The sequence below is a fragment of the Cyprinodon tularosa genome, unplaced genomic scaffold (genome assembly GCF_016077235.1).
Source record: "Cyprinodon tularosa strain WSP-4 unplaced genomic scaffold, ASM1607723v1 ctg209, whole genome shotgun sequence".
In the NCBI taxonomy this organism is placed as follows: domain Eukaryota; kingdom Metazoa; phylum Chordata; class Actinopteri; order Cyprinodontiformes; family Cyprinodontidae; genus Cyprinodon; species Cyprinodon tularosa.
Genome location: NW_024038774.1, coordinates 392571 through 420443, shown reverse-complemented (window position 1 = coordinate 420443; position 27873 = coordinate 392571). Strand labels below are relative to the sequence as shown.

Here is a 27873-nt window from a genome sequence, read left to right as displayed (position 1 = left end):
CAGATTTAAGTTCTTGGATTTTTCTGAATTGTTGACCCGTTTGTCTTTACATATAACAATACAATACATATATTTAACCAACTTGAGTGATGCCAGATTCAAATGGATGAAATACAAGAAGGCTACAATATTTTTCTATTGAAATGATTTCCCATAGAATCTCAATAAAATACAAAATTTTGGTTGTAATGTAATAAAAAGAGTGAAAACAATTGAATAATTAAGTAAGGCCAAACTAAACAGGGAAGTATCGTTTTGTAAAACTTCATATTTCTGAGTCTAACTTTGAGAGTGAAAGGAGAGAAAAAAAAATGTCTTCATGTCCTGCCTTCTACCACAGACTTTGCCCACCCTCTATGACCAAGTTATGCCCTGTCATGTAGTCAGAGACGTCAGATGCCAAGTAGACCACTGCGGCTTGCAGGTCTGTCACTTGAGCCAGTCTACCAGCAGGGATATCTGACAGCCAGCGCTGCACCAGAGGCCTCAGATCCTCAGAGTGGATGAGAGGGGTGTCAACAATCCCCCTGAAAAAGAGAAGCGAGAGAGAAGAAGAAAAAAAAAATTTAATGAAATCAGAAGGCATCACGGCGCAGAGCCAGGAGTGACAGCATTGTTTCAGAGGCACCACTTCGGTGACACAAATAAAACCAATTATCCCACGAAGAACGGCCTTGACATGGCATCTCTGATATTTACTGTGGGGCTGGAGGCCCTTTATTGACTGGCTTATCCCTGGAGAAGCCCACAGGTATGGGGAGACGTCTGGTGTAATTTTCCTCACAGCCATCTACTCACTGTGTTCGGCTCCCTCGTGCTTAGGCTTACATTTTCCATCTGAAACTGAGCTTTTAGCTTCTTTTTAGCTACAATTTACCAGAACAAAAATACTAGACATCCACCATCTATATTTGCATATCACAGAGCTTTCATCTGAAATGCATTGTAAATAAACATGTCAACATACCCATCTCCACTCGATATGAGGCGACTCCTGACTCCCAGTGTAATCACCGTGACAGTGACTAAAGCCATTATGCCCGAATCATTGTTCAATCCATCCCGTCGCCTTGATATAGAATTCCAACATTTTGCTAAATTAGCGCTTCCAAGGAGCATGTGTGACACCCTGGTTAACATATTCCACCTCAATTATATTTCTCTTCAGCCGCCCTGTTATCTGGAACCTTTCCTGGCAATCAGAGGTGCTGTTTTCCCTCAGCCAATTTTCTAGATAATGCAGCTTATCACCACTGCAGCTAAAGTTGCCAATGGAATCAGGCTCCAGTCAACCTCGCCAGCGCTAATTGTGTCCCTTTTTTATGCATATTTACCGAACGTCACTTCAAAGAAATCAGCGGCCCATTGAGACACCCTGTTAGCAAGAGGGTGGGAAGGGAGAGGTTAGAGAGACAGAATGGCTTCTGTGCTAATTAAAATGAGCAAACAAGCACATGATAAATAAAGTTGGACACACCTGTGCGAGCGGTTAGTTCTGGATCTGACTGGGCCTGGTTCGGCCCAGAGATGGTGGATGGATTTACTCTGGGATGGCTGGGGCTAAAGAAGGCCCCACTTACCATCAACCCCCTCCTCACCCTTCCACTTTAACACGCTAACACAGAAAGCCCCTCATGTGTTCTCTGCTTTATTCCACCTTTTTCAAACGTGCACATAGATATAAACAAGATGGCTTTGTTGCAGTTTAGTTTTGAGCAAAGTTGCAAATCTGATTCCCTAATTGTACAGAACAATTAGAGCAAGTGCTCGGTTGATTCGTCCCTTAAGATGTCATCTAATTAAGCACTGAAGCATTGTACGCAGACATAAATTAGCGCCTCGCTCTCAAAGCGAGCGCTCTCCTCTGAAATCAAACACGCTAATCACTGCCTCGTTTAGCTGCTTGCTTCCTCATGACAATGATAAAGGTGAAAAATTGTGTTCCTACATAAAAGCAAAGACTCACGGAGAGATGCAGTTGACACGAACGCCTCTGTCGATCCATTCGGTTCCTAAAGTCTGAGTCATCTTGACCACTCCTGCCTTGGAGGTGTTGTAGGAAAGCTGCTTCTGAGGATGGGGAACTGGACAGGAAAGATAAGTTTATTTGGTAAACATTATTCACAATTCGTATATATATATATATATATATATATATATATATATATATATATATATATATATATATATATATATATATATATATATATATATATATATATATACACACACACACGCAAGATCACTTTAAAGACACATTGTTGCCGATCTAACACATCCAAAACATTAGGGCAAGCTTACTGTATTTTAGTAGGGATTGGTTCCTAGTTTCATAATCAATTTATTTTTCAACAAACGCCGAATTTTCATTTAAAAAATAATTTTCCCCTCAAGTGAGCAGTTCTGCTGTACATTACAGTATGCAGGTTGGTGCTCTTCCATTTGCTGGTGGGGACTCTGCAGATGAAGTCATGTAAAATTAATAGCCCATAATGCCCAGTTATGCTCCGTCCTCAGGAACAAAAGCAGAAAGCCATTTGTTTGCCCTGACCATCACAGATGCTGCACACTGCATGGGATGCCGGGACAGGGGCTCATTTTCTGCTGGTTGATTAATCATCACACGGAAGGCTCCAAGTTACATACAACTTTAGTAGTTAACCTCATCACCCGCAGATCCAACTGCCAAATGGTTTCAGTGTGAACCCGGGATGATAAATACCAGCCAGATGCGAAGGGGTAAAAAAAATAAATAAAAAACATCTTTGGGAATAGGGAGCTGGTGAATTCAGCATACAATGCTCGGTTAAAAATGTGCATGATAAAAGATGAGTTAGAAAGTGTGAAGAAATAAATGGTGGATGACGACAGAGGAGCTGTGAGCAGAGCTGAGCTGGATTGCACAAATTGTGGAAGGTATAGAAGTAGCGGGTTTGGTTTGGGCCGGATGAGGCCAGGCTAGAACCTCAGAGGCAGGCAAGGAGGAGCAGAGCCCACGGCTTACACGCAGATTGAAGATGAAATCCAACTTATCAGGACAGGAAACAGAGCTCAAAATGCCTAACAGCACTAATCCTCACTCAAGACCCGATGATACGGCCCCAAAATACCATTCAGAAAATTCCTTCATCCTTTTAAATAAACCTGCATTGATGTTTTTGCCGACTTAAAGAGCAGTAATCCCTTGAAGAAGGGAAAAGGAGGCCTTCTCCAAAGCCCTCTTTAACATTCACCCTGCTACTTATTGCCCATTTCTAGTGGGAGAAAACATGCTTTTTATCAGGCAGGCCTTTACATTTTGAATTCTTCTGAGTAGATAAGAAGTTCAAATGATGCACTTTTCTCCCTGAATGAAGCTGCCATTGTAGAGCATATTACTATGCAGCTGAGCTGTGGAGGTGAATGGCAGTGAGCCCCAAATCTGTCATGAAGATCAACACACAGACAGGTTTTGATTTTTTTTGTAAGAGAACTGTTTGCAAAAAATGATTTTCTTCCTCACAGTTACTCTGTGTTTTTGCTATTTTATCACTCTTAAATTCATCTGATCATTAAACAAATAGCAAAATAGCTTCCAAATGATGATTTCATGTATTGAGAAGAAAATAAATAAAGCCAAACCAATTTGGTGCAATTGGAAAAAGAAATGGTCCACTTAACCTTTAACCTATTAAAAGGTTGTTTCACCATTGGCAGTAAATGAGGCCAAGACGTTTGTAATAATTACCGTAATAATGTGTGTATTAAACTACAGAGGGGGATTTTTGGCCAACAGTTTGTTTCAGGTCATCAGAACATTCTCAGTCAAATCTCTGTTGACACTTTGACTAGGCCCGTCCAGACCTTCATTTTTTTTTTATATAAGAAGACTTACTTGTGTGCGTTGGATCATTAGCTGCATTCCCATTAACCATCAAACTTTAAAAATTGTAATTACGAAAATAAGTTTCCTATATGGAAAGACTGCATTTCAAAGAAACACGTTTTTTAATGAGGTTGTTTTTCAGTTATCAAAATTCTTACATTTTGCAGAACTGCAATGGAAACACTTTTTTTCCCCCAATCACAAGAGATCTGCAACTGGACCTAACTTCCTGGTAAAAAGACGAAGAGGACTGGAAATATTTGGAGGATGATGGGGCCCACTACAGCCGTGGATAAAATATGGATATGGATATACAGTATCCAATGCTGCCATGTTGCTTTCACAGTTGTTGCATGGACAAACGTACTCACGCGCAATTTGGAATTTGTTATTCAATGGAAATACCACAATTACGAAACCTTGCATTTTCAGAATTAGCCGAATATTAACATAGTTTTGAGCACATATGTAATGGAAAAAACTACTTCAGACATCACACCACCACCACCTTGTTTGATTATTGGCATGGCATCCACTGTCTGAAATGCAAGGTTATGTGCATGATAGAATCATTAGCTCTGACCTAAACTGCAGCCAGTTAAGGCTGCAGTGCCGTATTTGGTCTCAGTGGGCCCTGGAGGCGTAAGGAGACAATAGCTTTAAGCTGAGATAAACTGTTTAGGGTTGTTTGTCCTGAATTTCTTTTGCGATCTCGGGGATGAGTCAGCAGTGCTCATTTGGAGTAATTTTGGTAAATCAGGCACACCTAAGAATCTCTGGCACTGCTTCTTGTTTTTTCCCCCATTCATAGACAATGGCTCTCACTGTGGGTAATGGTCCCAAAAGTCTCACAAACAAATTGTCAACCCTTTCCAGAATAACAGATGTCACTGATTTTGTTTCTAATCTGCGTTTGCTTTTAAAAGTCCCTGCCATAAACCTGTCATGTTGTGCATAGATAATCCAGAAAACTATATGCTTTTGTCAGAATAAAGGAACCTAACTCAAGTGCTCATCCTGATAACGTTTTCAGATCCAGTATCAACTAGTTAAAGAATAATGTCTTGTTTAATCCTGTAAGACCCACTGTTGCAGAATTACAACTTTTAATTGTTTTTCTTGGTTCAACTACATTAATATACTCATTGGGTCATGTTTGGTCTTGCAATGCTATTGGGTCCTACATTTGTAAACAAGGCCCGCCCTCAGGTTTAGAAGTCATACAACCTCCAGATTTCTGCTTGAGCATCATCCTCTCGATTTATCGGACTGGATTTATCTGATTGAAGTAAAAGGCTTTGCATATTATTTTCTGTATTTATTACAGTGTCTACAGCATGTATATATGTAGTTGTTGTGGAAAATGTGCCCTTCATTTTATCTAGTTTTTTTTGTAATTGTTGCAAAATTACAACTTGAATGTAGTAGTCAAAAAAACCCTGTTTTTGAGAGGAATGTCTTGAGAGAACTTTTCCCAATATAACTTTGAACCAAACATAATTTACACAATCTAGCCCTTAGCTTTATATTGGAATATATATATTATTGTTATTATTATTAGAACCTAATACACAAATATATATTGCCATATCTAATCATATTAATGTACCTAATGCAAGACAGATTCAACAAAGCAAACTTTGCAGTCAATCATGTAGAAATCAACACCGTTTTCCTCTTTTTAAGTCTTTTGGTGACACCAGTGATGGGATACTCACCTTGCAACAAATAAAAACTAAATTATAAAACCTAATTTTGTTGGTGGTGGCGGCTTAGTGGTTAGGGCATAGAGCTTGGAATCCTGAGGTTCTGGGTTTCAAGCCCCACTCCCACAGAGTTGCCACTCTGTGTCTCTAAATTTCTCCAATGTGAGCTCAGTAAAAGTTCTATTTTTAACACAATGATTCAGGCACTTGAAATCTGTGCAATATTTTCACATTCCAATTACTATAGTGATATTGCAGCTGCAGTAAATAAAAAAAAAGCGACCTAACAAAGACTTTGCAGTTATAATATGAGACAAGCTGTTCAGTGGTGGAGCTGAGGCCAAATTAAGGGCGGTCAATTCAATTAATCCTTCCCTAGAAATCTGGTAACGTTCATGCAGATATGTCAGTGAAGACAAAGTGTAAATTTGATCCCTGAAGGAACAGGATGCTGTGCTCTACTCAAAGCAGATCCTTCTTTCATGACCTCTTCTATAAATGGACAGGATGCCTTTTATGAACTAGGGCAAAGTTTGATCACAAAGTGAAACACACAACATATTAAAGATATTTTGTATATATGATTTGTAAATTCCATAATTGTGAATATATTTGCTGAAGTAGACAAAAATAAATGTGTATAGTTCATGACCTGTCCAGGGTGTACACCGCTTTTCTCCCATAGACTGCTGGAGATGTGACGATGGATGGATGGATGGATGGATGGATGGATGGATGGATGGATGGATGGATGGATGGATGGATGGATGCAGATTGTAGTTTATTACTTTTTGCCATTTTGATGACTCCATTTGGACCAAATTATGTCTTTAATTTCCTTTCTGTTTCCCCTGGTGTTGAATTCAACAAAGAAGACACATAGTTGGTTGGCTACTAAAACTGGTCCCATTCAGGCTAAGTTCACTTGGTCAATTGCCACAGTGACTAAGTCATACTTAGTGAGAGCCAGCTTTATAAAACCCAAATGACAACAAAATAAGCAGACCTTGGCCAAATAAGCCTGCCAGTTTTATGGAACACCTCTCAGGTGTGATTGACAGACATAAAATTGTTGTATGCCGTTGCTATCTGCTGGCGGTACTTACTACCGTATCAATCAGCTTGGCAGCTTTGGCTCATGTTGCAGTGAACCTCAACATTCGTATTATACTCACAGCCCTATTCATGTCATTTCAATCTTGGAATTAAGTATTATTTAGACTTTTTCACATTTACTTCCTCTTTCTTTCCACACCTCTGCTGGGGAAATGACTTCCCTGTACCTTGAGTCATGTGTTAAGGTGAATACTGAAAACACTGAAGTTTACTAAATCAGAAATTCTTTGTATGCAAACAGAGTGAGCTACTGGTGTGGAAGCTTGTAACTGTCACCAGTTCAAACCCCAGCTCAATCCACCTGCATCATTGTGACGCTGGGCAAGATATTTTGCCTGCATTGCCTACGAATTTCAGAGGTCCTGGTGGTGCTTGTGTACAGCAGCCTCTCAACTATCATAGTGTCCTAGGGAAGCTGTGGCTGTCGTGTCGCTTGCCACCATGAGTGTGAGAATGTTTGATTGTAGTGTAGAGCACTTTGGATTTCCTTGGCTTGAAAAGGTGCTATTTAAATAACAGGCCTTTCAGATTATGGCATAGTTTTAGAGAAACTTGAGCGTAGGTCTGGTAACTTTAATTATATTCACGTTGTGCTAGGATGTTTTGTCTAGTTTCCGATAAAAAAAAAAAAAAAAATGTATATATATATTTGAAAACAGTTTTTTGCAGTAACTTTGCTTGAAATGAATAAACTGTAATCTGGAACAAACAAGGTAGGATAAAAATGGTGTTTGTAAAATAATTCTGCAGCTGATTAAATATTTCTTGTCCAGTGGTGATTGAGGGAAAAACGAATAAAGCTGTGATGGTCAGAATATGTGTGAGTGTGGCATTAGCAGGGCACACACCCACCCTCTCTTTTATCCAGCAGATGGACAAAAAGCTGTCACTGTGCATTTTAATTGGACGTTTATGGCTGCATTTCCAGCCTCTACTTGGTTGTTACGGCTCCCTTCTGATTACACATTATGACAATATTATAACAGATGTCCAGTGTGATAAAGTAAATTCCTGAAGGACTGAACGTAATGCGAGTAATTGATCATTTTCTTAACGCCGTCCTCTATTTACCAGCATGTTTCTGTTGTACAGATTGCCCCTGCAGTCGGGATTGGGGGCCCATATGGCACGCTGTTTTACTGGCGATTCAAATATACTGCAGATGAACTGTTGCTGCTGCTCTGGAGTAACCAGTTGGAGAGGTGCGACTTTTACTAGGCTCTTGCCAAACTCTCAAAGTGTCTTCTGCTGCACAAACAAGGCCCCCGGCTCAAGTTGGTGTTTTTTCTTCTTGCATCTGAACAGGAACCCTCCCCTCCCAAGTTGGACCTCAGGTTGCCTTTCACATCCTCTGCATAGCTCCACAGAGGGGGATGTTTCTTATGATGCAAAACTGCCTCAGAGTCTCGCAATCACAACACTTTGTGTTTCTCACTATAAGTAGCGATGGATGCATCTCATCGGAACAGCTGAGCTGGAGTTAAAGATGCCTAATCCTGTTCTAAATTGGCTGTTAAGAACCCTGCAGATGAAAAAAAAAAAAAAAACTGCAACAAATACCTCTTTTCTACCTTGTTTTATGTGTACAGTCTCCTTCTTCCTCTTCTCAGTCCAAAGCCCCACGCCAAATTGAAAGATTAAAATACCGACTTTAAGTAGTTCCAGAAGGAGAGAGGAGAATGGAAGCATTACTCACCTATTAGACTGGCCATGGAGGCTGTGTTGATAATCTTTCCGTATCCCTGCTTTAACATCACTCGACCTGCCGCCTAAGGCAAGGATTCAGAAGGGGGAGACACCTTGTTACAACAGGCTGCACCGACAGGCTCAGCACAGATCAACAAGAAAACATGTAGTTTATTACAGGAGGAAGGATCAAATGTGATGCACTGAGGAGGATCTGAAGATTTGTAGGTTGTAGATTTAAATGTTCAGCAGTGGCTTCACTTTTCAGAACTCAGCATGTGTATATTTATATATATCTGTTTATTTTACGGCTGGAATTCTGATGTTGTCCTGACCTGTGTGCGTGTCCCACCTGTTCATATTATTCTTTAGCTAAAAAACGTCCCGAAACAAAAGCTACTGGCTTTTTTCATAAAACAGACTGGATGCCAGAATTTTTTAAAATGTCAATGTAGCTTGATGCCAACTCCATGTATTTTCCCGTATTGTTCATTTTTTAAGATTCATATATCCAAAATATGTGCATGTTGAAAATAAAAAAACTGAAATCAGATTTATGTCATTGACTTTAAAATAACTAAAATAACCTTTAACATCCCTTAATAAATCTCATTACACTTGTTTATTTTTAATGTTGCCCTGATTATATACTGAAACCTGCATCTGGGGAAAACATGATTATTATTAAACAATAGTGATGTCATATTTGATACATTTGCCTTTAATTTCTTAATAATTTTACACAATTATGAATTATGTGTTGGTATTGGTAATCATGTAAAGTTCTGCAATAAATCTGTCTTTTAATTGGGTGGAAAAATCTCACCGAAAGTATCAGACATCCAACCTTTACATCTTTTTTTCTGTTTAGGAAAAAAAAATCCTAGAAACCCAAGTTTCCCAACTAGGATTTAAAAAATATTCTATGACTTCCTGTTTATACCCCTCAGGTATATAGGTATGGCCTGGAACATGGCTAGTTTCTCTTAGCCCCTTTTCAAAATGAAAAAACAAGAAAATATGTAAAGCAAGAAAGTCAGAAGTGTGTTAATCTTCATCAGTTAAGCTAAACTGCTTTGAAAATACCTATTGATCTTAAATGGGACATTTATACAGCAGGAAAAGCAGTCAAAAAGTTTTAAACATCCAGGACTGTGAATATCAAGGTTTTTATGAGGACGCAAAGTTACTTTGCCACCAGATACAGTGAGGTGGATGGCATGATATGTAAATAAAAAAAACATCTAAAGATATTGTTTTTAAAAGATATTCATCTTAGGCAACAAAAATTGTGGAGGCTGCTGTCTGTTCTCTGTTCCTACACATTTTCTGAGCCACATTGATATAAAAATATCTGAACTTCTATGTCTACGTTTGGACATCTAAGCCCAAATATTTAGTCAGTTTACCTCTAGTCACATTTTGAGCTTTAAAGACATGATGCAACCACCCAGGTTAACTAAGTCACTGCACACACCTGGCAGCACATAAAGGTCCCTCTCAGGTTGACGTTAAAGGTCTGGTCCCACTCCTCTAAACTGGTGTCTTCGCTGGCTGAGTTCCTGTTAATGCCGGCGTTGTTGCAGGCGATATGGATCGTCCCCCATTTAGAGACGATGGTGTCAACCATCCGCTGCACGTCATCTGCCTTGCTGATGTCAGCTTTGATGGGAATACCGTGGATCCCTGAAAAAGGGAACATTTTAGAAATATTAGGTTTTTATAAAAAATAAACAATAAAGAAACTTAAAACTCTGATTTGTTCAATAAGTTTATTTTTCTGTTTTATCTATGGGATGTGCCCATCGATGCAGGAAAAACAAACCATAAATGCAACCACAGCCACCGAAAAGACTGTCACACATTTTATCCTTTAGTATGCTGCCATCTGCTGGTCAAAAAATTGATCTGGAAACATAATTAAACCTACTTTAAACATATGGCAATTTTAGGTGTACAATCCACTACTTCACAGTCAATGCCATAGGTTTTTTTACACAATGATTAGAACAGAGACTAGATTTTATGCAGCAGAAGTTCACAAGTTTCCCCTTATTTTAACACCGGGTTGAAGAAGTAGTCTCTTTCGTCCCTCTTGAGAACTGAAATATAGCTACAGTGGCAGCAAAGATAGATTTATTCGAACTTAATATCCTTTAATAGTAACAAAAAACTGTATTTTACTCGAGTTACAAGCTGAAACAGAACTTCTACACATTTAACCACCTCTCTTATTGTATGATGATCTTTTTTACATTAAGGTGTCCAGGGTGTTGGTAAGCACTCGCATCTAAGTACTAGTTCATTTTGTTCAGCTAAAAATATTATGCTATTTGAATGTCCATGTATATCAGCTACATAAATGATATTGGCCTTTTTTTTTTTTTTGGTGTGTTGGGGGTGAGGTTAATCTTTTTTGTCTTTGTTCATTTTATGCAAAGTAAAATAACTTGAAATACAGTAATTAAAAAATTATATTTTATAATGTATACATTTTAAATAAGAACAAAGGTATATAAAAGTGACGTGTAAGTGAATTTACAAGACATAGTACAATAATTATTCTTACTTTTTGTGTAAGTAGTATTTTAGGGAATGTGAACAGGAATTTCTAAGTACAGATTTTTAACGACAGAATATGTTTAGGGAGAAACTATTTCACCACCCCAGCTGTATGTTTATGTTTGTTGTCCTTCTGGATGGTGAACCTTGGGCTCTTTGACATGTCAGTATTTCTATCCCTGCTGAAAAAAAGCATCCTAAAGGCATGACAGTCTCCTATTCAGAATACATCGGAGAGTGTTGAGCTCAGGCTGTAGGCAGCATTTTCAGGCAGCAGCCCCCTGCCACCCTATGTGGACAAGCTAGTATAACTGATAGAGGAATAGAAAATTGTGTAATTATTATCCTACTTTAAATGTATGTGCTACTGTGTGTTAACCTATAAGATAAAACCCTCAAAATACAATAATGTTTGTCGTTCTTATATGACTCAATCTAACTAGATGTGTCTAAGCCTGACTAAAACTGACAACATACACCTATGTGGCTCATGTGACAAAACACGACTAAATGTAAACCAAACGTCACTTAAGTTAAAAAATAATGTGACTAAACATGACCAAGTGTGACTTAGCAAGACAAATGCAACCAAACATGACTGAATTTAACTAAACTTCACAAAAGGTACTTAAATGCCACTTAACTGAAGTAAATGTGACATACTAGAGTCAAATGTGACTTTACACGACTCCATGTACCTCAACATGACTAAATGCACACAGTAAGCACGCAGAATGTAATTCAATTACATTCAATTTAATGACATTCAAAAGAAAAACTTGATCAGGGTTAATACAGTTTGTTGAGTAGTTGGGTTATCTACCTTTTACTACCTATACAATATTTTAAATACAAATACCGAATCAAGCATGTCTAGACTAAGACTTCCTCATGCATGCAAAACATTTGGCTATGTCAGAGTCTGTAAACAGACGCCGGTATTTGATGATTACAAGTGATGCTTTACTGAAGTTTTCAGCCTACAGAGGACCTCAGCTCTGAGCGCTTAAGTTGATGTCAGCAATAATATACTCAGCGTGACTTGTTAACATTGTTCATGGTAACATTTTAGTTTTTCTCACTTTGCAAAAAGCCTCTTTATAATTCTCAATGACCTATTTAAGCCTGTCTTTGAATGCTGGTTCATCAAGCACTGCAAACCCAAAGGATAAAAGTAATTCATTAAACTGAATACTTAAAACTCATTACTCTGTAAAATCTCTGCAAACTTAAATGTGTTGATGTAGCGTAATGTGTTCTGTCTTTATGGATTAGTCTGAATTATTTGTGTATTAGTTCAGCATAACATAAATAACTTAATAGGAAACAAGTTAACTTTAAAAAGGAACTACTTGTTAAGATTTTGACAATATGACCCCATTACCTGCAACATCATGAGTGTGGTTTCTGTTAGATTTAATTAGGACTCTTTGTTATGTTACTGTAACAATCGAAACTTGTAGAATTGTTTGATAAATGAATGTTCATGGTGAATTAAACTGTTGATTAAAGGGCCTGTCACACCTTGACGATATAGACAGCTTATGCCTGACATACAAAAAATCTGGCAAAAACGCTGGCATGTGTTGTATAAGTTATGGGTACGTTTTGTATAAGTTATGAGCACACTAAAGCATGCTGGCACAGTCGATAGGAGAGTATGTAAATTTTGAGCATTTTCAATTTTCCCCTTGGTATGCCAGCGTATGCTCATACTTGGGCTTTAAGTTATTTGATCGTTGACATACTGTACATTAAGTGTAAGTTACTCATAAGATGTGGTGTCTGGCTTATCCAAAACCTATGAGTAACTTATGCATAACTTATGTGCAATTGGGGGAGTGGCAGCCTAGTGGTTAGGGCATAGGGCTTTCAAACCTGAGATTGTGAGTTCGATCCCCCACTCCCACAGACTGCCACTCTGGGTCCCTGAGCAAGACCCTTAACCTCACCCTGCTCCCCGGGCGCCTCACAATGGCAGCTCACTGCTCCCCAAGGGGATGGGTTAAATGCAGAGAAGTAATTTCCCTCTGGGATTATTAGAGTATATAAAAAAAAAAAAAAAAAAAAAAAAATTTATCTACTCATCTCCAATGCATATCAAAATCATTTACAAGTTTCAGATGACTGCTGGACGTGTTTCTTACAGCTACTGAATAATGGTGTATTGACAGGGTTTTGGTATAAAAGGGGGTTTACAGGAGGAAACTGTCAGCACTCCTCCAGACTGCATCCCAATTTTAGGATGAGCGAGAAGGTGAGTGTGATGGATCCTCCTTGTGTTCACACCCACAGCCAACAAACTTCCTTGCAGACCTGAAGCTGAATCTGCTGCGACTGCAAACCTTTTTTTCTTTTTCTTCTTATTTATTCTTTTTTAGGTTAATACCATGATCAAAGGAATCTTTTTATGCAGACCACGCGCCTCTGGCACACCTGCCCTCCTCAGGACACTGGCTTGTGCATCAGTTCATCGGTATTAGGCTGCTGAGCGTTATGCATAAGTTAGGCTGTCATTGGAAAAATGCTCTGGACTCGTTATGAATGAGCTATGTATATGACCAATATTTAAATAATACATAGAAAGTTAAGTGTATGCCAGCGTTTTAAGAGATTCTGGGATATCAGGCATAAGCTGTCTAAATCAGCAAGGTGTGACAGGGCCCTAACATGTTGGTTCCATGTTACCCAAGCACAAATATTAAATGTATGTAATTGGATTTGACAAATCAACTTAATAGTCCGAGTTAATAAACCAGTAGATAGTTTAAGGCAATTTGTTTCCAAACAAATCTTTTGAATCCAAGTTAGTTATCTACTTTTATAGTTAGCAAAACATTGAAAACTTACATTTTCCCATAGAGGCACAAACATCTGCAGAGTTTAAACATCTGCAGAGTGCACATCAGATCAACCAGCAAAGCCAATCCGGTCCATCAATGTTAGCTCAGATCCTTCTGCATATACTTTTTAGACAGATTTTATAGTAAGATCAACTTGAAATGTAAAAGTCAGCATCAATTGATCAATGAATATATTGAAAAGGTGATGAAAAATTTACTACCAAGACAAATTCTGTTTGTTACCACTTCGCAAGACAAATGCGAAGTGGTAACAAACAGGACTCGTTATTTGAAAATGTTTTGCCAGCAGATTTAAGCATTTGAACTTAATTTAGGCGTTAAAATATTAATTAACCTTTATTTTAGTTAATTTAATTTACTACCTTTTACTACCCTGTACAAACACTGATTATTGATCTCAAAGGGAAATGGAATGTTGAAGTAACTTATATGGATATCTTTCAACAAGTTGTAGTAAATGTTAATATCTACAGGCAGCGGTCTGTCTAAAGGTAAAAAAGGTTCTCTGCATTTTGTAGGGTAACCAGACATCCTCTTTTCCCCAGACATGTCCTACTTTTCATACCTAAAAAAATGTCTGGGGGGAATTTCAAAATTTTCAAAATATTGTCGAAACAGGGAGCGACCAAACCTGAGCGACCAAACCCGGTGGTGGTGGCCTAGCGGCCCTGTTCTTCTGTGCTTCCCCCCGCCTGCCTTACCATGCAGGTGGGGTGAAGTATACAGTCACCAGGTATGCTTCCGAACAGAACCGAACACGACCTGGTGACGATGGCCTGGACAACGGCGGCCCTGTGCTTCCCCCCGCCTATCCGGTAAGCATACCGTCTCCAGGTCAGGTTTGGTCGCTCCGTCCCCCGGTGGGGCCCGGTCCGGTCCAGTCCAGTCAGCGGCCCAGCAGCCCCCCCCCCCAAAAAAGTGTCCTCCTTTACAGAAACCCAAATCTGGTCAGCATACTTTTTGCCAGAAAACTTCAGTGTATGGCCATGCTGCTAACCTTTAAGGAAGAGCTCCTTAACCACTGCCTCCGCTTTGGTTTGGTCGATGTCCACCACGGCCACCTTAGCACCAGCCTCACCTAGGGCGTGAGCAAACGCCCGGCCAATGCCTTGCCCACCTCCCGTTACGTAGGCCACCTTTCCATCCAGTCGCATCCGATCCAAGATAGAACGCCCCTGGACGCCGCGGAAAACTTCATCGTCTGTTATGTCAACCTAATGGACAAGATCCAAATCCTGCTACAAATGATGCGTAACAGGAGGAATACATCCGCAAAGGTCAAGAGTACCTGTGATAGCGATTTTGCTGAGGCCACAGATACACGTCGTATAAGACTGATGCCATCTCTGAGAGGGACGATGACCTTTTGATTAAAAGCACATTAGCTTTATAAGGGATTAGGAATTAAACATCCAAATGTAGTAGAGAGACGTACCTGCTCTACCCGGGGATCATTCAAAATACACTGGTTGAACTCTCGAAGCGCCAAGCCATTGCTATCTGTGGTATCTTTAAGATAAACCTTTGCTTTGTAGAGTGAGTTATCAACACATATAACCCCTCCCAGCCTTAACAGGTTGCTGTCCATGATAAAGTTGTAGTAGTTGATGTAATTAATCTTGTCTGCATCTATGAAGACCATGTCGAACTGGTCACCCTTGGCAGCCAACTCCTGAAAAAGTGAATGACATGTCATAATTAACAAACAGATACACTGACCAGTCTACTGATGCAAACAATCTGACACAGCAAACAGCAAGTGCAAACTTGAAGCGAAGAACAGCTGTCACTCCCTACCAGGTCATGTAACCCTTCAGGAACAACTGACCTTAATAAATCTGACAGCTGTTTGAAGATTATTACTATTATTAGAATGTTGTATTCATTAGAGTGGCATCTGCTTGGAAACAACAAAATAGAAACAACAATTATAGAATTAAACCAGTTCTTATCCAAAAAACAGATTAATATTCAAACATTTTAGACAACGATCTGTAAAAACTGTACTTTTAAAACTATTTTGAATTAATACATCCAAATGATCAAGTCACAGTGACAGAGACGACAAAAAACATGGACTCTAGAAATTTAAAACGTCTTGTCCTATAAAGACTTTGATTGTACATCAAAGGTTCTTGATTCCCTGGGTTTTGCCTTCCTGTGAAACCACATGTTCTGCTGCTGTTTGTACTTTGTGACCCCAGGTTTCTATAGCTCTGTCGGATACCTTTGGGGCCAACCTAATATGTAATGTATAAATACTGGTATCTATATACATTACAGCCATAGAGTGTGTAACTAGGGCTGCAACAACGAATCGATAAAATCGATAAAAATCGACTTTTAAAAGCGTTGGCAACGAATTTAATCATCGATTAGTTGTGTCGCGCGATTAATGCGTCATCCGCCGCCGCCGTCATCCGGGGGAAGAAAAAAAAATATGGCGGAGCGAGTCAGCGCCGCAGTTGCAGTGTTGCCAACTCAGCGACTTTTCAGACCCCTCCAGCGACTATTTTTCAAAAAAGCGACTAGCGACAAATCTGGCGACTTTTTACGGTGTCACTGGCGGCTTTTGCCTGCCGTGGGGCGCCTCCCCCATCCCAACGCCTTTCTCCCTCTCCCACAGGAATCCCTCTCAGCGCGGCAGTCAGAGCCGCAGGATTTTAGTGAGGAGTTTACCCTCAGCGTCCAGACTGCAAATGAAGCGCGCATGCGCCGGGATTGACGGCGCAAATTGATCACAATAATTAAAATAGCCTGCGCTTTGTAAAGTGAAAAAAGTGATAACATGCAACTTTTTTCAAAAGAAATTAACATGGCACGGAAGCACCACTGTTATGACGCAGCACCTGAAAAGAAAACACTTTGGAGCCTTCGATGGCAGTGAAGAGAGCTGATCAGCAGGATGAGTAACCATGTTTGTTTGGTTTTAAAGTGGGGAAACGTAACGTTAGTTTCTCAGGTAGCTCATCTGATGCTTTCCTTACCTTGTTAGTAGGTTACAGACAGGGATAAGGTTGGCTACTTATTTTACTTTTAATTTCATTTACATTTGTTTAAGCAGCGTTTATATTTTCTTTATAAATAAATTAACTTGCAAATTATGAGGGCAAGGCTTTTAAAGTTTAAATCTTCTGGCAAAGATAAAGAAAAGAAGATCCTGCAATTTATGGAAGTAAAGCAGAACAAAATCCAGCAAGATCAGTAATATGTCAATTAATTATCTGCCACATTCCCATGTAAATATCTGTCTTTGGAGGATGTGTTTTTTTACCACCCCTAGTTCTCTCATTTTTATTCCAAATACAATTTATAATTTGAATCACAGGGCTATTTTTATCTCTATGGTTCAGTATTTTCTCAAGCAGCAACTTTAACTGCTATACTTTCCTGTCTTAAAAGGCAGAACTCTTCTAGTCTAAAAAAAACTCATTTCTTGAAATGGGGGGACCTATTGTTGAACCCCTTAGGGGCTTTAAAAAACAAAAATGCCTGTCTCTTTTTGCGCTTTATGAACCAAAGTAGCCTATATTTTGTGGATGTACAGCTACATTTCTCATGTAAGTTTGCGTAGTTTTTACACAAACATTTATTTTTCATATTGCACCAGTACAGTTAATGAGCAACCTGTACTTGTGTGCTTGTTTGTTCTGTCTAAAATGTTTATTTTGGAATAAAGAGGTTAATATAAAATTTTTTTTTTTGTCCGATTCATCGATTAATCGAAAAAATAATCGGCCGATTCATCGATTTTTAAAATAATCGTTAGTTGCAGCCCTATGTGTAACAAAGACTAACATAACCGCAGAGTGAAAGGGCTTCTGAACCCAATTTCTTAAAAAAAAAAAAAAAAAAAAACACAGGTCATTATGAGTGCTTTAGCTTTTAAAGTTTGGGCTCACATTGAAATGTCATTATTTTTGAAGGACAAGCGCTGTACTCTTCAATGAAGATAACTTTAAACTAGTCTTAGTTTTAAAGAAATACACTCTATACATTGCTAATGTGGTAAATGACTATTTAGCTTATTGCATTCATATCATCAACATTGCACATTGCTTAGTTCACAACCGCTCAGCCTACAGGAGGTCTAGAGAGCAGAACCTCCATCGGACACATGTAATGACAATAATTTCATTAACCGTGACTGCTTATAAACTTCAAAGAAATTCAAATAACAAAAAGTAATGGATAAAAATAACCTTTAACAGAAATGAGAGTTAAACCTGGACTATGCCACTATATAGGGAGTAAAATCTTATCCTCCTGTACAACCCAGATGATTACTTTTACATTTTTTTATACCAATTTCACGGAATTGCTTGTTTACCAATACCAGCTAGAATATTGACTCGATCTAATATTATGAAGCCAATATTGTGCAATGGTGGATTATCCAGGTCCAGAAAGTAAAAAGCCAGTAAAGAGATCAGTTCCTATTATTTGCATTTCCAGTTCCACTTGACTAATCACCTTGTTAAGTCAACAGGATGAAGCAAAATTAGGCAAGGTTTTTACTTTTTGGACCTGGAATTTCCACCTCGGATATTGTTTATCATCATTAAGAGAGCTGAATGTATTGTCACGCTCTTAAAGAATGTTTCCAGAAGCAAGTAAAAACACAGGTGAAGATCTTTAGAAACATTTAATGTAAAAATTATTGGAAAGACAACTTTGACTTGTTTTATAAACAATCTGATGACATCCATTTAGGTTACTGATAAGTTGCTACAGCAGATTAATTTAGATAAAAAGGCCCAACCCTCAATGGCCAATTTTGATCAAGACATATGGTGCCAACGAGTGCAGCCCCCAGAGATACGACAAGAAAACAATTAAAACAACAATATTACACTTGTATCGTTTTACTTTTGTAAATATACTGTTAGATCATATATTTAACCAACCCATTTAAAATCTTGCTAATGCTCATAAATAGAGATTTACCCAGTAAGGTAAGTACACCCTTTGACTCTGTACCTTGTAAAACATTTTTTAGAAATGTATTGTTTTCTATGTTACTTTTTCAGTCATTTATAGAAATGCAGAGAAATTTTGCCTCCATCCCTGCTACTGTCACAGGACTGTTTTGTTGTTTTATTGACAGCTCTTAAAAGATTGCTTCAATTTTTTCAACTCTCACCCTGACCTTGACCCCAACTTCAAGAGTTCATGTTTGTTAGATAAGGTTCTGTGACTGCAAACCAAACCCTAATACCTGCCTTTCTACCACCTTACATAACAGCTGAAATGGAATGCTGCACGTTTAACAAAAAAAAAAAAAGTGCTTTGAGGCCAGAAATTCATACTTTGGTCTGAAAGATACTGTTTCATAACCTAGCACTTAAGTAATATGCAATTTCACTAACCTATGATGTCACAATGTTGACTCTCCCAAGAAAGCCCATTCAAGAAGGTCATAACAATTCAGCCTTTTGCTAATTCTACTCTAATCAATCTGCTGTCTCTGCCCTCTTGTCCTTGGTTGTGTCTTCTGTCATAGACTTTAACTGAGGACTTGGGACTTGGTAGGGACCCCCATGGTTTGAGGTCTTAATACAGTAACTTAATCGAGATATTTCATCAAAATCTGGATAAAATATTAGGCACATCATCAAATCCACCTGCACACTACCTTAAACATTAAAATCCCTATAACTGACTATCTTATAGCACGATTGAGTGTTAATTTAAAGGGAGGTGAGAGGAACCAAATAATTATGTCTTAAATCACTGGCGACCCATCCAGGGTGTACTCAGCCTCTCAGCCAAAGACTGCCAGACATAGACTTCGGCCTCACTGTGACCCTGACAGAATAGGCGGGAGAAGGTGGAGGGATGTCTTAAACCCATGGCTATGAAGTTAATGCATTTTTTTTTATAGTTATAATTTTTTTCAGAATTGTTTACTCATTTAGGATAACAATATGTTTTCATTAATACGATGCACGCATCTTATATACCAACACAAAAAAGACCGAAACCCATTTTGATGAAGGCGATATACACCAAGCATCCATCCTGATATTTTTATAGCCCTTTGTAAGCTTATTCTTCCATGGATCCCTTTTAAAACAGGCCTCCATTTGTTTAAGTTAAGTTACAGATTTTCTGCTGGTGAGAATTTTGGGAATAACAGAATGATGTTACAAAAAATATGTATTACAAATAAGTTAAGAAATAAACTATATCTCTTATTTGACAATGTTTTCATGTTTTCATTCAGATGCCATTCATGATTCACCAAAGTATTGATCGCGTGTCGACCATATTCAAGGTGAATGCACATGCGCGCTCACGACGCTACGGAAGCCGGCCGACCAAACCAGCGCATTCCGCTCGGCAAAGAACTCAAGCTCTTCCTCAACACTGAAGTCCTCAGACATTTTTCTTTCGTTGTTTCTTTCTTTGCACAGGTAAACAGCACATTTCATCTTCTACGCTTGCATTATTGGCAGAGCAGACGCTGAATGCGCACTTTCATCTGGTTTGGTCTGCCGGATTCCGTAGCGTCGCGAGCGAGCATGTGCGCGCTTTCAGGAAATCCTATACACTACTGTTTATGCTCTAAAAACATTCTAAATGACTTCGTTTCGAGTAAATTCTGGATGCTACCCACTCAGGACACTTGGAATACATTGGACGAGCAGTATGGAGGAATATTGACACGTTTTTTGTGGACTTTTATGGACCTTTCTGTCTCGGTCACCATAGACCTCCATTATTTGAATGTCAGCAGACAGCAAGAAGCCTCCCAGATCTCCAGATGCATTTGAGATATCAAAAAAGTACTCCAGAGTGTTGTTCAGCATGGGGGTGAGTAGAAAATGAAGGCTAATCATGTTTTGGGTGTACTATTCCTTTAAGCCACTACAGAGAGATAAGATCTGCACATTACCGCATCAGTATATCCTGTTTTTTCTTCAGTTGATAGATATTAATCTAGGAAAAAAACTGAAAACAAGTACCGTAGCTTTTTTAAAACACCATGTTTTCAGTAAACAGATGTGGTTAGTAACTGTGTACAAATGGCTGTTTAGACATTCTGTCAATCCAGTATGTATGCCAGATCAATGAATCTTTCATCAACATCATGGTCTCAGCCTCATGGTCAAGTTAAATTTAGAACTGCATTTACTTACAAAATGAACAAAATAATTAGACATAAGATAAAAAAACTACTTGTATTATGACAGGAGGATGGAGTAATTAAAAAATCTGAAAAAATATGCATGGGACAAGACAGAGCTACTGGTGTATAAATTTGAAAGGTTGTATAATGATACTCTACCCCATTAGGTTATATTATGCTTTTCAATTTGAAAAAAGCAATACTACCACATTTTAATCTCAAGAATTGTGTTGCCCTTTTGCTTTCCATGGTTAAAATTTCTTTTATCTAAGGTTTCTGAAGATATTTAGGCAGAACCGTTTCACAACAGCATCTTCTCACCTTCAGCACAGATCCAATGTTCAGGTCAAGTGGAGAAGACCTTGATAGTCAATCATTACCTTTTGCAAACATTACTCACTGTACGTGTCCCTAACAGAAACTGCTAGATTTGTAAGCCCCTTTAGAGCAGAGGCCATAGGAAGGCTATCATATAAGGTAGGCTGTACATGTAGATTGGAGGCGCTTCAATCAGGTGACAATCATGGTTCCAATTCTACATCAAAAGCGATAGAGCAGCTGCCTGACTCAATGCAGAGAGGAAGATTCAAGCTATGCGTTTCCTTGTTTCCAACTGCAGCACACAAAGCATTTAAAGTGGAATTCATCCCAAAATCAACTGTTGGTTCCCTGGACATTGCCTCCCTTGTAAATCAGATTTTCTGTTACATTTAGTACTGTGTTGACCTTGGGTTTCTATATCTGTCGGATACCTTGGGAGAAAGCCTAATATGTCATATATATATACACTATATTGCCAAAAGTATTTGCTCACCTGCCTTGACTCACATATGAGCTTAAGTGACATCCCGTTCCTAATCCATAGGGTTCAATATGACGTCGGTCCACCCTTTGCAGCTAAAACAGCTTCAACTCTTCTGGGAAGGCTGTCCACAAGGTTTAGGAGTGTGTTTATGGGAATTTTTGACCATTCTTCCAGAAGCGCATTTGTGAGGTCGCACACTGATGTTGGACGAGAAGGCCTGGCTCTCAGTCTCCGCTCTAATTCATCCCAAAGGTGTTCTATCGGGTTGAGGTCAGGACTCTGTGCAGGCCAGTCAAGTTCATCCACACCAGACTCTGTCATCCATGTCTTTATGGACCTTGCTTTGTGCACTGGTGCACAGTCATGTTGGAAGAGGAAGGGGCCAGCTCCAAACTGTTCCCACAAAGTTGGGAGCATGGAATTGTCCAAAATGTCTTGGTATGCTGAAGCATTCAGAGTTCCTTTCACTGGAACTAAGGGGCCAAGCCCAGCTCCTGAAAAACAACCCCACACCATAATCCCCCCTCCAACAAACTTTACACTTGGCACAATGCAGTCAGACAAGTACCGTTCTCCTGGCAACCGCCAAACCCAGACCCGTCCATCAGATTGCCAGATGGAGAAGCGCGATTCGTCACTCCAGAGAACGCGTCTCCACTGCTCTAGAGTCCAGTGGCGGCGTGCTTTACACCACCGCATCCGACGCTTTGCATTGCACTTGGTGATGTATGGCTTGGATGCAGCTGCTCGACCATGGAAACCCATTCCATGAAGCTCTCTGCGCACTGTTCTTGAGCTAATCTGAAGGCCACATGAAGTTTGGAGGTCTGTAGTGATTGACTCTGCAGAAAGTTGGCGACCTCTTCGCACTATGCGCGTCAGCATCCGCTGACCCCGCTCCGTCAGTTTACGTGGCCTACCACTTCGTGGCTGAGTTGCTGTCGTTCCCAAACACTTCCATTTTCTTATAATACAGCTGACAGTTGACTGTGGAATATTTAGGAGCGAGGAAATTTCACGACTGGATTTGTTGCACAGGTGGCATCCTATCACAGTTCCACGCTGGAATTCACTGAGCTCCTGAGAGCGACCCATTCTTTCACAAATGTTTGTAAAAACAGTCTGCATGCCTAGGTGCTTGAATTTATACACCTGTGGCCATGGAAGTGATTGGAACACCTGATTCCAATAATTTGGATGGGTGAGCAAATACTTTTGGCAATATAGTGTATATATATATATATATATATATATATATATATATATATATATATATATATTAGTGCTGTCAGTCGATTACATTTTTTTAATCGCGATTAATCGCATCAATGCCTGAGTTAACTCGCGATTAATCGCATTATAATCGCAATTTTTTTTTCTGATTGAAAATCATTTAAATACTCTCGATGACATACAAAAAATACATACAGGCTAGGTTTGTGCCAATGTTCTTTTTTTAAAATGAAAACAGGTCACAGACACTGATTTATGCCATAGAAACATATGGCAAGAAGATGGGGAGGCATGTAGCAAAAAATAACAAATATGTAGCCAAAAAAAGGCCCCGAAAACAGGCTGATGTAAAAGACAGTCTTTACAGTTAATACAGTCTTTTGAACAAAGACAAGCATTTTACCCTACTGCTATAAAATGTAGTACAGTTAACATTAGATGTTAATTAACCAAGATAATAATGAACAATTTTCAATCAATACATCAAAATCAATAGACCGACATCACTAGATGGAGGTAGTCTATGCTCAAGAAAGTTACTTTTCAGCCTCTTAACAAAAATGAGAACACACACACACCCACCCACCCACACACAGACACACACACCCACCCACCCACACACACGCGATACCGACCTGTGGCGTACACAGAGTGTGCCGTAGCAGATTCCATTTCACCTCAGTAATCTGTTTTCTCAGCGTATTTCAGGTTGCTACTAGTTACCAGACACTCAACTTGTTTGTTGGTGGTGGGGCTTAAAGAAAAGGCACTAGCGTCACCCAGTGTATGAGCGTCTTTTTCCCTTGAGGAGCTCCGCTCTTGAAGCCTATGAGAAATGCATAGACTGGGGGAAAATAGCCCCGCCTTCTCGCAGGCTGCAGCGGGATGTACTTGGAAAATTGTACCATAAAACCACATAGCGTTAATCTCACGTTAAAAAAATTATCGCTGTTAAAATGGCCTCGCGTTAACGCGATAATAACGCGATAATTTTGACAGCACTAATATATATATATATATATATATATATATATATTGGATATTGAATTGCAAAAAAAAAAAGTAAACATTTTAATTTTGGATGATAAGAATTTTTTTGTCTGTCAATATGCTCTATTCAGAGCATATTGACAAATTTATCCAGAAAAGTGGATAAATTTTAGTTTAATCTGGTTTACTTTCATGCAAAAAAAAAAAATCTTCTTTCAGAAACCTTTTGCTGTCAAATTATTAATCAATCAATCAAATAAAATAATCAATTTGCAAAGTAATCGTTAGTTGCAGCCCTAGTGTCTCACCTTTAGGGTGTCCATTGCAGATCCAATCTTGACAGTTATCTTTTTACCATGAGGAGACTTGTCGAAGATGGGCTGAGCAAACTCTTTGAGATATGGTTCTAACTCACAGGCCACCAAGCAGCCATCTTCTGGAAGCCCCTCTGCCATGGACAGAGCTCCGTAGCCGGTGAACATCCCAATCTCAAGAACCCTCTTGGCCTGACTCATGTGGATCAGCATCTTAAGGGCCTGACCTGTTAGAAAACACACCCAACAGAATATGCCAGTGAAACTTGTAAGGTAGCAAATGCAATTCCAAGAAGTGAGCATATAAATGTCCTACCCTCAACATGGCCAGTGATGCACTCCTTTGGAAGCTGGAACTTAGTCTTGCCCTCCTTAAACACTTGGTCCCAATCGTGAGACACAGTCTTCCTATCAATAAAAAATGAATGATTTTATTTACATCATGGGTGATGCTTGTAAAAATATTCACAACCCTGGAACATTGCTCCGTTTTATCTTACATATCTAAATATTAGTGTGATTTATTTGTATCTTACATCACAGTGGAGCATCTAAGGAAAACTAACTTCTTTCTGACTTTATGGACATTTGCATTCAAAGCATTTTCTAAGTGGTTTTGTATTAATAATGAGTACAGTATCATTGAACTAACAGCTTTATTTCAAAATGAGTTTAATCTATATGTTACATTTTTAAAAGTATAGTGGAGGATTTTTGCGAATTTTTCAAAAGACACGCCCCGATTAAAAAAAAAATCCTTGTGGTTTATCAGAGGCGTAGCCAGAATAAAGAATTTATGAGGGTGGCCAAGCAATAACCAATGTACACTGAGGGGTGGCCGAAAGCAGATAGGCACCAGAACCTCAGGGTCAATCGACACTTTTCCAACAAGAAAATTAATGAACAAAAAGTCCATATTTTCTAAATAAAGACACTATACTTTCAGATAACCTGTGCTAACAAATAAACGCATTTAAACATTTGTCATTTCTAGATAAAAGGTATTGTGGATAAAACTCTTTCAGTTTTGAGTTCTGGGGCTTAAATCTTTTCCATTGTCATTACTTACATACTTGTATCAATAAACATTCTGCATAAAATTGATATTTACAAGCACTAATATCTACATAAATTGATAATTTGATAAGTTTAAAATTTGTTATTTATCTATGATTTCACTGAAGACTCCTACATGACTTGCAGAGACACATTATTTTCTCTTTACCCCATAAAACACAAAATCTAGTTCTGAAAAGAGCATGAATTCTGTACTTATCATCTTTGATGTTAGTATATTGATGTGTATAATTAACCACAAAAAAATGTAAATGTTTTGAATATTCCACTTGAGAGTATTACTGCTAACACCATCTGTATAATTCTACGTTCACACCAAAAGCAGCAAAGGCAGCGGGAGCAGCTAGTTTACATGCAGAGTCAATGGTTAATGCGCATCAAGGTGCAGCAAAAGGTCCTGCAGTGTGTTTTGAGCAGCAGGCGCAGCGCATCTGAGCAGCTGACGCGTGCAACGCGCTGCAAATGCAGCTGCTGATGGAGTTGGAAAATCTGAACTTTTGCTGCTCGACGCGCCACATCAATCAATCAGAGAAGCTGATCTTGGAGCTGGCAGCGACAGAGACACATCGCTGATGATACAATTCACTATGATCTTGGAGCTGGCAGCGACAGAGACACATCGCTGATGATACAATTCACTATGATCACTCCTCTGAAACAGTTTATTAACACCTTAATTAACTTAAAATGCTGAAACCTGCCGGCAAAACATGTTCACTTTTATTGTCCTGGTGCCTGCAATTGGGATTACGTACATGAAAACGACTTTCCAAACCACGAGGAGGCGACCAGGCCAGAGGCTGCTGTTGAATGATATTCCTACTGACAGCGCATGGCCGGTGTACGGAAGTCTGAGCGCCTCTGACAGCAAAATAATATTTGAAGGCAGGACAGTAATCTGGATGAACTGACTGCACTGATGAAGTTTTAATGTGGAGTTTCTCACTTAAAAACATAATAAAACTATTTTATTCCCACTGATCACAGCAAAGAAAGGATAGGGTAGCTCCGCCCAACGCGCAGCTGGAGCCCGTTTTTGCTGCCTTTGCTGCTTTTGGTGTGAAGCAGGAGTAGCAAAAATGCTTCTGCTGCTTCATTTTTGATGATTGTAAAAGTTTAGTTCTGCAGCAGGAGCTTTGCTGCTTCAGCTGCGCAGTGGAAAAAGTGGGTCTGACGCACATTGGGCGTAGCTACTCTATCCTTTCTTTGCCCTGCAGGTATATTTGCTGTGATCAGTGGGAATAAAGTAGTTTTAATATGTTCTTAAGTGGGTAAATCCACCTGAAAACTTCATCAGTGCGGTCAGTTCATCCAGATTTCCATGCTGCCTTCAAATATTATTTCTGCTGGAGCCACTCAGACCCCCATATACCGGCGGTGCGCTGTCAGTAGGAATACAATTCAACAGCAGCCTATGGCCTGGTCGCCTCCTCGCGGTTTGCCGCAGCGGCTGGAAAGCGGTTTTCATGTACGTAATCCAAACTGCAGCCACCAGGATAATGACTTTGCATGTAAACTAGCTGATCCTGCTGCTTTTGGTGTGAACGTAGCATAAGAGGGAAAACAATTGTAAGGGTGGCCAATGATTGGCTAAGGGTGGCCATGGCCACCCTTGCCCCCATCTAGCTCTGCCCCTGTGGTTTATGCATATTGATATTTCTGCAGAGTTAGTATATTTTACATAAGTAAGCACTGTCTTTTTAAGATAACTGAGAAAAAAAACAACAACAAAAAAACAATCCTACTCATAAAGTTCTGCCAGAGGTTGACTTTCTTTAGTGGTCATCCTATCCAAGTACTCATCCAACCCACTAGCGATGTCCAGAGCCTTCTGCAGGTGACCTTTCAGCTCCTCTGGGACAGATGCACATGTTGCAGCTATGTCTTTAGCCTTTGTTATCAGATCCACAAGGACTTCAACAGGAGTATCAGGAACTGAAAGAATCACAAAAGCACATCATCTTAAACTATCTCAAACTACAAGATGATCCGTTCGATCTTCTACAGAGTTGAAATGTTGCAATATTTTAAAGTATATATATATATATATATATATATATATATATATAATAAATATATTAAAGTGAGCAAATTAACCGAGGAGCATTAACAGAACATAAAGATACCACAGATTACTTCCCTAAAGCTGTCACTAATCAACGCTAAACCGAATACCGAAATGCAACTTGTTAAAGCGCACTGAAATTTAATAAAGTGAGGGTAAATGTAATGTGCTGATGTTTTACTCATCGTGAGAAGCAAAGTTTTGGGACTCCAACAGTTAGAGCTCTCTGTGTAAACACTGTCCGTACTCTGCCCCTGTCAGTGCAACAAAACAACAAAAGACAGAAAGAAGAAACTAAATGCCATTCTTACCTTTTTCATGCAGCATGTTTGCGTTTATGGGCGGGACGGTTTTCTGCTTCCTTTCGGGGTTGCAGAAGTTTATCGGTTATATGATCGTGAAAGACACGGGAAGGAGGAGCGACTGCAGCTTCTGTTACCTAAAACACGTGAACGCGG

The 27873-nt window shown here is 39.2% G+C and overlaps 1 protein-coding gene across 3 annotated transcripts; it reads right to left on the bottom strand.

The window, feature by feature from the left end:
- Positions 1–118: 118 nt before the first annotated feature.
- zgc:113054 (uncharacterized protein LOC541322 homolog) lies at positions 119–27873 on the bottom strand. Of its 3 annotated transcripts, none has more exons than XM_038285217.1 (11): positions 27727–27873; positions 27096–27285; positions 24590–24681; positions 24268–24500; positions 15235–15471; positions 15088–15162; positions 14797–15013; positions 9851–10059; positions 8384–8456; positions 1967–2084; positions 119–527 (listed from the first exon to the last, which is right to left on the bottom strand). In XM_038285217.1, exons 1-11 carry the CDS (start codon positions 27740–27742, stop codon positions 332–334), a joined length of 1656 nt encoding a protein of 551 aa, XP_038141145.1. In that variant the 5' UTR covers positions 27743–27873; the 3' UTR covers positions 119–331. The 3 variants fall into 3 exon arrangements, with proteins under 3 accessions (XP_038141145.1, XP_038141146.1, XP_038141147.1); XM_038285218.1 differs by lacking the exon at positions 27727–27873 and adding an exon at positions 27597–27703; XM_038285219.1 differs by lacking the exon at positions 27727–27873 and having other exon boundaries at positions 27163–27285.

What these genes read in the sequence shown, in the direction of transcription:
- zgc:113054 (XM_038285217.1), bottom strand. An exon ending in CAGCAAAATCGCTATCACAG is followed by an intron (nt 15,014 to 15,087) that starts GTACTCTTGACC and finishes CTTGTCCATTAG; the next exon opens with GTTGACATAACAGACGATGA. An exon ending in TAAGGAGCTCTTCCTTAAAG is followed by an intron (nt 10,060 to 14,796) that starts GTTAGCAGCATG and finishes TCCCTTTTTCAG; the next exon opens with GGATCCACGGTATTCCCATC.